We start from the raw sequence: 12,079 nt of genomic DNA on the forward strand, positions 1-12,079 counted from the left end.
TTCTTTTTGTTCCTAGGCTGCTTCTCGCAGAGAAAATGGGCCACCTTTGCAGAGATGACTCCGTGGAAGGCTTGCGCTTTTACCCAAACTTATTTATGACACAGAATTAAGAATTTTGTACCTGAAATATGTTTTGTCAATATGCTTGCATTATACCAAGCTCATATGACATCGCGCTAAGAGATAAACCCAAATAAACGAAGAATTTGTTAGAACTTCACAGTAAAATATAAAACTCTTAACCTTTCCCTAAAATTATGCTCTCAGAAACTTACTTAGAGTACATACAGGAAAATACAGAAAAATGAATATGGATATTCCTTTAAGGTCATGCTGTAGTTATATAGAACTCTTGGAATTTAACTCGAAATGTGGTTGATTTTAATTTGATCTTTGAATTTAGGTCCATTCGGGAAGAAGAGGTGAAGCTGCATGTTTGGGTAGATCAGATAATCATTTTGCTGTGACTAAACTTCACCGAATTGTAACTATTTTTCTTTGCATCTGATGCACCCATCTTTGGGACATTCATGAAGGAATTAATAGCTGCACTGTAGCTTAAGAACTGAGGGCACTGAAAAAAATCAAACTGTAGAATGCCGAACCAGGCTCTTCCTTGGGGGTTCTTGAGGCAGACTTAGACATGTCTACCCAACCAAATAAGATACCTTTGAGCGAGGAGAGGCCAGGGTCTGTTCGGCTTACTTGGAGAGTGCTTGCCTAGGCTTTCAGACCTCTCACCCAAATAATGGGGGAAAAAGAGAGAGTTTTTAAGTGATAATTTAATGACTGGCATTTCAAATACTGCAGCAGTATCATTTTGTTTATGAAATGTGGATTTTGAAACGGAATTAAAGAGCGGTATAGACACTCCCTGAGCTGTAATTACAAGTCGGAGAATTGGAAGGGCATTTACTGCATAGGACCTGAAGTGGTGTTCTGCCCGGAAGCTCAGGGTGTGAAACAGGAAATAGAAGAGTTAACAGATGTCCTGTCTCTTCTCACAGGGAGTCTCTACACTCAACTGGAAACATTCCTGTCATGGTCCAGCCATTTGCCTTTCTCCTATGCCCTGCATGTTAGCCACTGTGTGGAGAAAGCTCCCAACTAAATAAAACTGGTTAATACCACCCACAGGTCACTGGAGCTTTTAAGTAGGTTGCCTGACTTCAGTTGTGTAGCATGTTGACATTACCTCAAACTCAGGGAGCCCACAGGACAAAGGCTTTCGGAGGCTGAGCTGGAAGTGGGAGGGTGGCGATAGTGTCACCTTGGAAGCACAGGGAGAGATGCCCTGGCACACTTTCTGGGGGCCCGAGGAACCTCTTGCCTGAGGTGGAGGTTACTCAGATGCCCTGTGGAAAAGGGCCATGCCATCAGCTGCAAACCAGGGGGCCGCACTCCTCATCCCTTCCTGGAAGGTGGCCGCCATTGCTTCTGTCCTCCGGTGTTGTGACAATGCTGTGGCCACAGCTGCCTCCTTAGTGTTGTCTTTCAGATCTGTCACTGCCCCTCGATTTCGGTGACATCTCCCCAAATCACCTCATTGTTTATCTCAGGTTTACTTTAGGATTAAGTCCGTGTTGGCTACCAAATCTTCTAGGGGTTGGGTTAACCATCGTGTCAGATTATCAGTAAGTCTCACCTCTCCCTGGGCTGCATAGTCTGTCACATGGCTCTGATAGACCTACACACACACATACACACCACACATACACACCACACATACCTGACTGAGGTTCTTAAAGTCAACAGGTCCCTGATAATCTGTGTCACCACTTGGATTGGTTTAAGGTTTTAGGCTGTAGGAGCTGCTGGATCTAGCTCTAATGGTTTGGATTCATCACAACAAACATGTAACACATCTGTTTATTCGGTGTGACAATAGGTTAGCAAAAGTGGAGCAATCTGGTTTGTCAAACATGAAGAAAAGATGAATAAAAGTGATGTATATATACTTTGAAAAAGTCACGTTGATTAAAAACAAAATGATTGTTTGGTTTTTATTATTTGTTTTTTAAAATCACTGTTTCCATGCCTTGGTTTATCTTTTTGGCTTTTCTGGCCAAGTGTGTTGCTTTGGTCCTTGTAGTCCAGGCTGTGTTTGAATACAAACCGGTCAAGCCCTAGGTGCAAAAATGTTCTGCTTTGGTGCTCATCACTGTAATTTTTGTCCTCCTAACTTTGTTCTTAGGAGCATGAATATGTACATTTATGATAATGAAATAGTTTAGTTACTGTCAAGAAAATAATTTACCTTGTATAATTGAAGTCTCTTCACAGTTAGATGGTTGGTATTGGTGTATACATAGTAAAATTATTCTGAAATTTTAAACTGATTTTCTTAACTTGATGTTCTTTTTAAAAGTCTCTGTAAGATACATGAAAATGATAAAAATTTAGTCCTACTAAACCAGTATGAGAATTTTTCTATTTTATAATCAAGCATTGTTTATTGGTTTTCTTTGAGATTTTATAATTTAGTTATCCTTAAAAAAGGTGAAATGAGTTATGAGCTTTTAAAAACTCTTGACTAAGATCTCACTGTGGACCACATGCATTCGAATGGATCTGTTACTATATAGTCCTAGTTGCTAGACTAAGCAGAGCAGAACGTGTTCGGCATTTTCACAGGCAAGCACTTCACGCGTATGTTTTGCCCAGCAACCTCTGCATCTTCACTTTGGTACAATGGAGTCACAACTCGTTAGGTGATAGGCTTTAGAAACTACCCAAGGTCAAAGTCAAGCATGTTCAGAATGACTCTCAAAAAGCCTCTTTTAAATTGTCTTACAAAGTGAACCCTGGAAAATGATGTATATGTGTGCATTTATTATGCACACACTGAACAGTCTGATGCATGGTGATGTGCGTGCCAACAGTGGGCTTTTAGCAACACTCACACTGTTTAAACGTGTGCTGCCCTCTTGGCCAGCAGATAGAGTTGGATCTATGTAAATTTGTTGTTAATCCTCTCTTTTATGATAGACCGAGAGTGCAAGCCTAATAAAGACAGATGTTTCCGACTTGGATATATTCCCCAGTCTTTTGCCACACAGTAATCAGTCAATAAATATTGACTGAGTAAATAATCTCGAGATATATAGATACTGACATATAGATGTAGATAGATAACTACACTACACTTTAACTCTCATCCAGTTTAGTTAAAAAGACTTTTTTTCTAGAATACATAGGTATGTAAGAAACTCTGAGAAGAATGTGGCCTCGTTGGGAGAACAGCCATGGAGGCAGCTGTCACTGAACACGTAGAAACTGCGGCCTGTACCATCATGCCTGGTTTAAATAATCTTTAATGTTTTTGTATTTTTCTTTTTTTTTATTAGTTCTGTGATAGTTTCATACAATCTATTTTGATCATAAGCACCCCCTTTTTCTCCTCCCAGATCCAACCCCCTTCTTTCCCTGCCCACTCATCTTTTTGTTCTCTCTCATGAACTTGTTTCTGGCATGTGCCTTGGTCTGTCCAGACTTTCCTTACTGATTTCCGCTTACCCAGAATAACCTAAATCATAGCATACCCTGCACCATCCAACCTGCCATAGAAAAACCTGTCTCCTGTATATACAGCTATATTTTTAAAGTTTGTAAAAGTTGCTGTCTGCCCCATACATTTAACTATATTTTATCTTTTTCTTCTAACTGCTGCTTTGAGGCCACAAGAAAATAGAGTTTCTCTAAGTTCAGAAATTGCCAGCTGTCACAGCCTGTGTAGCTTGAGTTCTAGAACCTGGACTAGGGGTGGAGAGGGAATGAGGAAAAGAACACACCCACAGATATGTATGCAGTGAAGCTGGGATCAGGTGGAGCCCTCTAACCGCTGCCATCACAACCCATGGCCTCAGCATGTTGGGAGGAGGAGTTAGCTAGTTCCCAATCTCATCTCTGCAGGTGAAGTCTCAGGCCACAGCTGCTAGTCTGTACGCACTGATCATTACTCATAGATGCTCATATTCGGGCTCCTGAGGAAAGCTTTGCCATTCCTCTGACCTATATAGGTAACAGCTCTGCCGATTTATAACAGGCCATTTGGCTTTGGAGTCGTCAACAGGCTGTGCCCATGGCAAAACACACATTCATTCAGGACTTCAGTCATTCGGGGCGTCCTCCACTCCAGACAGTCACACAGCACTTCCTTTGGCGCTTCCCTGTCCTAGACCACTGAAAGTACACAGTTCATCTCCCATTGTTAGCTTCACTAAGTGACTCTTTGCCCTAACACTTGCCTCCTTCACAGCTCAGCCAGTCTGAGATCTGCCCTGTCTTACTCCAGTTCTGAGGTGTGAGCTATATCCACAGTGGAAGAGGCACTCCTGGAAAGTCAGGTTGCTCACACGTAAGACCTTGCTTTCGCCAGCTGCTGTTACAGTGTGAAAACTGGGTCACTTATGTTCTTCCTTGTGTCCTGCTGTGAAATTGTTGAGTTGTGATTTCCAGGTCATTGCTTATTTAAACAGAGCATTTGTATACAGGTGGTTATTGAGTGTATACATTTTACAGTTGCACAGGTCACCAAAATATTTGCTGACTTAGAAAGAGCTGAGTGAGCCAGGCTTAGAACCCTGGGCCCTGAGTATGCTAGGTTAAATGCTTGTTCACTGAGCTACATTTGGAGCCAGAATTCATTGCATGATAAAAGCCAGTTTGAGATCAGTGCTGGCATCATACCACTGTCCTTCAGAAAGCTTTTCCTTCCTTTTATGTTGCCTGTATTTCAGACAAGATTTTTGTTGTATTTGTCTAATAAAGACAGCAATACCGTGTCTTCATTAGTGTTTCTATTCCTGTGATAAAAACAAACACTACAAAAAGCAATGTGGGGCAAAAGCGGTTTGTTTGTTCCTGCAGGGCAGGAACTCAGACAGGGCAGGAACCTGGAGGCAGTTGCTGATATTGAGACCCCCACCCCCACCCCATGTGCTTAGCCTGCAGATCAGGGATGGTCCCACCCACAATGGGCTAGGCTCTCCCCCATCAACCACTAATTAAGAAAATGAGCTAGAAGGGGAGGGCAGTAACCCAGCACTCAGAGAGGCAGAGGCAGGCAGATCGCTGCGAGTTTGAGGCCAGCCTGATCTACAAAAGGAGTCCAGAACAGCCAAGGGTACACAGGAAAACCCTGTCTCAAAACAAACAGAGAGAAAAGAAAAGAGAGAAAATGAGCTACAGGCTTGCCTATAGCTTGATTTTTATGGAGACATTTCTTAAATTGAGGTTTCCTCTCAGACATAAAACTAGCTAGAAGAGTCAGTTTGTCATGAACTATAATTAATATAAAAATGATGAAATATCTCAATAAAGCTATTTTTAAAATGCGTGTAATATTTAAATCTTACAACCAAAGAATAATTTTGTTGTTGTTGTTGAGAGTGTACTTGGGAAGGTTAATACAGAGCAAGGTGCCTTGTATGTTTTACTGAATCCCTATAAAACTGTTACATACCTTTTATAGCTGAGAAAAGGTGGGATTAAGCAGCCCAGGGATACCTGGGGTCATCAAGCCTGGCTGTAAGACGACCTGCTGAGCTCTCCACAGGCCCTGTCACTGAGCTGTTGGTTTTCGTTTTCAAAACCAATAGTACCAGAAAACTATATGGCTTGCATTTGAAAGGAGTCCTAACTTAAGCTGATGAGTGACTATCAGAGTAAATCTTCTTGATGGCAGTGAGAATGGACAACAGCCCAAGAACTTCTTTGGTCACTTGGCTAATTCTTAGAAAATCGTGAACTTTGATGATATCTGAGTGACTGTGCTGTCTCTCAAGATCAACCTTCTGCAAATGGCGTATCTAAAACTTTCAAACATTGAGGTGGAAGTTATAAGCAAATCATTTGCTCCCCCTCATCTAGTCACGCTTGCTATGCAAGAACGCCACCGCTGATCTGTATGGCCTCTCCCGCTACCAACTTTCAAAAAGTTTCAGAAATAGAGTCTCATTTAGGTAGCCCAGGCTCACCAGATACTTGAAATCCTCCTGCCTCGGTTTTCCCAGTTGCTGGGATTACAGGCCTGTGCACCACAACCAACTCTTAAGTCTCGTGGGTTTGGCACACGCACAGTAAATTCATGCAGTTCGGTTCTAACATGCTTCGCTCCTCCAGAGCTTTCTGGTACCTCTTGCTGGATGCCGGCCCTCTGGAAGACTGTGCTGATTTCTGTTCCCTTGTGTGGTCCCTTTCATGTAAAAGAAAGTTCTTCCCTGGATGACAAGCACAGCTGTTAAACCAAGTGAAACGTATCTTCCAATTGTTTTAGGAAGATGACATTTGCAGAATAGATTTTTTTTTAAATGTTTGCTTTTAATTTAATTAACCAAGTTTGTTTCCGGACGAAGACAAGGGAAAACGCACTTTACCTAATGTGCGTTCTTTTGAAAGTCCAGTGAAGTTTGGGGAAGCAAGTTTACGGATCACCAGTGCCACTGCAGTGGCTCTTCTTGTGACCCTCCCTCCCCTAAATAAAATGGCCCTGGGAGAGAAGTGAATGGTTGTGAAGCGTAAAGCCAGGGTGTCACTGTAGTTTATGTGCTGGACGACCCTGCGCTGGCTGCGACCACACCTCCTGGCAGGGCTTCTGGGCCCAGGGTTTCCTGCAGGTTTCCTGTGGGGTGGCTGGAGGGCAAGCTAGGGGCGGGCAGGAAAGGAAGATGCGCTGCCCAGAAGTGGGGGCGGGGCGGACCCCCGCCCTCCGAGAGCCCGCCCGCCTCGGGGCGTGGTCCCAGGCCGGCTGGGAGGGTGCCGGGGCGCAGCACCCGGGCGGGCGTGCAGCCGCGGGACGCGAGACGCTCGGCCAGTCGCCGGTCGCCGCTGAGGCTCCCCACTCCGCCTCGCCAGCCAGACCCGACCAGGTAAGAGCCCCGAAGCCCAGGGGAGCAGGGAGGACACCTGGCACGGTGTGGCCGAGTGACGGGACTCACTTTGGCAGCGGAGGAGTTCAGGTCGGGACCTTTGGAAACTCATCGTTGCGACACGAGTTTGTGGCTTTTCGAAGGGAAATCTGTACGGGATACTAACAACAAGCGACACCTTCAGTAGCAAGTTCTGGGCCGGCTGACCGCCGCCGGCACGGGTTTGGACGCGTGAACTTGACCGGCCCCTTTGGAAAGTGAGTAGTTGGGGAGAGCAGGCTTCGCCTGGAAGCACCTCCCAGCCGTCGGGATAGAGAAAGCTGGTCCGCAAGCACAGCTTTGGGGTTGAGATTTCCCCGAACAAACATTATTCTTAGAGACATACAGAAGCCGTGCTTGTGAGATCACTTCGCTTCTTTTATTCTTCTGTAATGTCCTGTGGACGTTAATTAATGTTCCTTTGTTGGCGGCTGTGAAACGTTTGCTTAGCTGATTTTTGAAAAAACACGGCTTTAAGGGGAGATGATGCTGGTAGCCGCTGAGAAGATACACACACACACACGCACACGCACACATGCTTCTCTCCGACTGCTTAAACGGTGCCTTTACAGTTTATCTGTAAACCTTTGTGTGTTGCCTCTTAGCTCCCAAGGTTCAAACCCAGGACTTCCCACATGCTAGGCAAGCATTCTACCACTGAGCTAAAAGCCTGTAAAGTATTTCAAACGTCTTGAAAATGTACCCAGCTTCTTATTTTTTTTTTTAAATAAGATTCTCACACCAAGCGTCCTACTGGGTAACTACTGAGGGAATTGGGAACATGACAGAAAAAAATCAGTTAGCTCCCCGCCCCCCCCATTAGAGACACATTATGATTATTATCATAATGCATGCTATGATATACAGGTAGACTGGGTGCAGCTATAATTCCATCTCTCTCCAGCTCGAAACACCGATCATCACACAAGTCTGTGTTTAAGCGTTCATCTTCGTGAGCAAGAAAATACAATCACAGAATCAGTTATGAGTTTAAAAAGGGTATGATCTTGAAGATGCAAGCCATCCGAGAAAGCTGAGATCATCTTTCCAGAGGTTGCTGCTAGCTGGGGGGGGGGGGGGGGGGGAGGGAGGCAACTACAGATGCCAGGGGCCATCATAGGACTCTCTCACCTAGTACTCAGTCCGCAGTTTTCAGCCATGTCTCCCCCCATCCAAAACCAAGGAAACTAGATCAAATCTGTAGCTGGCTCCAGTGAAACAGAATTTTCTTCTTGGTGTGTTGGGGAGGGAAAGGCGTCCAATCATCTGCATAATTAAACTGCAAACCCTGCTTCCCTTTCAGGAAATGCAGTGTTTCCTTTGTTCAGCTAGCTCTGACTGAACAAAAGCTAATAGAGACACACCAGTTTCCTTCCCACTGAGTGGTGCCTTATTCCAAACAACCCTTTTGGTTCTGTCAATTCTGTCTTCTCATCAGAAGGTACAGAGTTCGAGAAGTTTTATGCATGGGCTAGAGACGCACCTCAGTGACACAGTGCTATCCTAGCACGGATGAGGCCACAAGGAAACAGTTATCAGCAGGGTGTGGTGACGCACACCTTTGATCCCAGCACTCTGGGAGGCAGAGGAAGCCTGGTCTACAGAGTGAGTCCAGGATAGCCCACGTTACACTGAGAAACCCTGTCTCAAAAAACAAAACAGAACAAACAACAACAACAATCAGTTATCTATGAACTACAAGGGACTGTCAGGGACTTAAGGAAACATATTCTGTGTTTAATAGAACGGTTTGCTAGATTCTAGTATGAAAAAGCTAGTCTTAAGCGACCCAGGCTTGTTCTGTAGTAGTCTAATATGTCTATCTAAGTTAAGTATACCCTCCTACAATTCACTGGGAACCACAGGCCAGGAAGACCTTCCCTTGCCCAACTAGGTGGTCTGGGAAGATTGCTGCATGAGTCAGCCATCCCCTGATGCCTATCGGCAACAAGTATTGGAAGACTGACAGGAGATGGTCATTTTACTTGTCTGTTTTCTCCCTAGACTACCCACACAAGGAAAGCAGGGGCACACAGAGTTCACGTTAAGTAGTACTATACTGAGTATCTAGGGTTTTTTCTTTCTTTCTCATTTTTTAAAAATCAAAAACATTTTCTCTTTTATTGAAAATAATTTTTTCATACAATGTATTCTGATTACAGTTTCCCCTCCCCCTAGTCCTTTCAGTTCCTCCCCAATGAGCCTTCCATCCATGTCCACATCCTTTCTCCTCTCCTTAGAAAATAGGCATCTAGGGAATAGTAATAAAATAAAATACAGCACGATAAATCATAAACAAGTCAGAATATGACAAAATAACCAACCAAACAAACAACAACAACAACAAAAAGAGCCAAAGAAAATGTTCAAGAAGCACACATGGACAAAGAGACACACACAGTCACATATTCAAGAATCCTATCAAAACCCAAAACCAGAAGCCATAATATATATATATATATATATATATATATATATATATGTAAAGGACCTGTAAGTTTAAAAAAAAAAAAGAAAGCCTTGACTTAACATTATGAAACAAAGAACTTCTGAAGATGCCATTGAGTTCCTTTCTTTTTTTAAAGAGTTATTTATTTATTTATTTATTTATTTAATTTATTATGTATACAATGTTCTGCCTGCATGTACACCTGCACTCCAGAAGAGGGCACCAGATCTCATTATAGATGGTTGTGAGCCACCATGTGGTTGCTGGGAACTGAACTCAGGACCTCTGGAAGAGCAGCCAGTGCTCTTAACCTCTGAGACATCTCTCCAGCTGAGTTCCTTTCTGCTGGTTATCTACTACTAGGCATAGGGACCTAAAGAGTGAGTTGTTTCCCCAGTGAGACTCCCTTGGAGAAAACTAATTTTTCATTTGTAAGTGGCTAGCAATTGAAGAGCGTTTCTGGGTTAAGGATGGGGCGTGTGTCCACTTCCCCATTCAGCTCTAGGACCCCTTTGATGCAGTCCTGTGTAAGCCCTGTGCGTGCTGCCTCAGTCTCTGTGAGTTCATGCGGGCACCAGCCCTGTTGTGTCCAGAAGGCCTTGATTCCTTGATGACCCCATCCCCTCTGGCTTTATAGTCTTGCTATCTTATCTTTCTCAGTTCCCTGAGGCCTGAGGAGAGGGATTTGATGGAGGCATCCCATTTAAGGCTGAGTTCTTCAAGGTCTTTCGGTTTTTGCACACTGTCCAGTTGTGAGTCTCTGTTTTAATTCTCTGATGGGAGTGAGAGAGGTCCTGCTCTGTGAATATAGCAATGTTTCATTAGGGGTCATTTTATTGCGAGGTTCCTTTAACAGAATAATAGGTTTTCCCGAGGACTCATGATCTCTCTAGTCTTAGGTTCTTGGTCACTTTAGCAGTGCCTCGTGCGGGTTTCATGTCATAGAGGGGCACAGTCCCTCCCAACACCGGACACTCTAGTCAGTAGGGATGAAGCTTCTAGCTAGGCACCGACTTCAATTCTCCATGCCCGATGACCTATGGAAGTTGTGTCTTCAGCAATAGGGCTTTACCGTCAGGTTATGGAGAAGCAACCAATATCCTTGATAATAGCCTGTGGTGTTTGAGGGACTCCACAGGACTCCTGTGGCCAACAGCTCAGCAAAAGGTAACCCATGCTTGGCATTGGAGGTTTTACTTGGTGACGTGTCTAGCTGGGCATTGTCTCACCCCCTACATTTAAACCTCCTAGTTTAATCTTTATCTCTTTATAATTCTATATTCTACTTCCCATTTCTTGGATGATCACCTCCTCTTCCTTAGACCCTCATTACCTACATAAGCTTGTAGTTACTCTAATTGAAACACATATCCCTAAAGCTTAAAAACTAACATGCATATATAAGAGAAAACATGGACTACTTGTCTTTTGGGGTCTTTGCTATCTCACTCCGGATGATCATTTCTAGCTCCATCCATTTACCTGAAAATTTCATTTTACCTGAAAACTGATCTGTGCATTGGTTGGTGGATATCTAGACTGTTTCTAGTTTCTGGCTGTTAGGAATAAAGCAGCAGTGAGTGTGGATGAGCAAGTAGCTTGGTAGTAAGATGCAGGGCCCTGACTTGGTTTGGGTTACCGTTGCTGTGATTAAACAGCATGATCAAAAGCAAGTTGGGAAAGAAAGGGTTTATATGAGTTATGTTTCCATATCACAGTCCATCGCTGAAGGAAGTCAGGGCAGGAACTCAAACAGAGCAGGGACATGGAGGCAGGAGCTGATGCAGAGGCCATCCAGGAGTGCTGCTTACTGGATTGCTTATCATGGCTTGCTCAGCCTGCTTTCTTACAGAACCCAGAACCACCAGGTCAGGGATGGCACAACTCACAATGGGTTGGGCCCTCCCCCATCAGTCACTAATGCCCTAAGGCTGGATTTTATAGAGATATTTTTTTTCCTATCGAGATTCCCTCCTTCAAGATGACTCTAGCTTGTATCAAGTTGACATAAAACTAGCCAGCACAAGTCCTTTGGGTATATGCCCAAGAGTGGGATAGCTGGATCTTGTGTTGATCAATTTTTAGCTTTTTGAGGATCCTTCACACTGATTTCAATAGTGACTGTACCAGTTTGCACTCCCACCAGCAATGAGTGTGTGTTCCCCTTTCCCTGAATGCTTGCCAGCATTTGCTGTCATTTGTTTTATTAATCTTGGCTACTCTGACTGGGGTGAGATGCAATCTCAAAGTAGTTTTAATTTGCATTCCTTGGTGGCTAAGGATGTTGAACATTTTAAGAAGCATTTTTGAGCCATTTGTGTTTCACCTTTAGAGAACTTTTTGTTTAGTCCTATGCCTCATTTTTAATTGTATTCTTTGTTTTCTTCATGTTCAGTCTTTGAGTCCTTTGACTATTCTAGATGCTAACCATCTGTAAGAAGTATAATTTGTAAAGATTTCTCCACTTTCTGTAGTCCACTGCTTGGCTCAATCGATGCTGTATAGGACCTTTTTGATCACTTATTAATTGTTGGTCTCTGATGTTGACAACAAAGCCAAAAATACACACTGGAAATAAAAAAAGACAGAATCTTCCACAAACGGTGCTGGTTAAACTAGATGGTTTGCATGCTAAAGAATGCAAACACACCCACATCTATCATCTTACACAAAGCTCAGCTTCAAATGGATCAAAGATCTCAACATAAGGCCCGAAATCCTG

At 43.6% G+C, this 12,079-nt stretch overlaps 2 protein-coding genes across 4 annotated transcripts in view; both read left to right on the forward strand.

The window, feature by feature from the left end:
• Vps36 (vacuolar protein sorting 36 homolog) overlaps positions 1-4,790 on the forward strand; it is a 28,081-nt gene extending 23,291 nt beyond the window's left edge. Inside the window, exon 14 of the mRNA XM_021661091.2 lies at positions 17-4,790. Coding sequence (XP_021516766.1) covers positions 17-110 — 94 coding nt within the window. The 3' untranslated portion in view covers positions 111-4,790. The remainder of the gene's footprint in view (positions 1-16) is intronic.
• A 1,961-nt stretch (positions 4,791-6,751) lies between these two features.
• The window catches only part of Thsd1 (thrombospondin type 1 domain containing 1), a 31,280-nt gene continuing 25,952 nt past the window's right edge, over positions 6,752-12,079 (forward strand). For 2 of the 3 annotated variants that reach the window (XM_060381456.1, XM_060381458.1), the window contains exon 1: positions 6,752-6,869. The gene's annotated coding sequence lies outside the window, so the exon portion shown is untranslated. Of the gene's footprint in view, positions 6,870-6,946; positions 7,127-12,079 lie in introns of all 3 variants that reach the window. The other variant, XM_060381457.1, reaches the window with a different exon arrangement.

Source organism: Meriones unguiculatus, chromosome 4 (genome assembly GCF_030254825.1).
Source record: "Meriones unguiculatus strain TT.TT164.6M chromosome 4, Bangor_MerUng_6.1, whole genome shotgun sequence".
Taxonomy (NCBI): Eukaryota; Metazoa; Chordata; class Mammalia; order Rodentia; family Muridae; genus Meriones; species Meriones unguiculatus.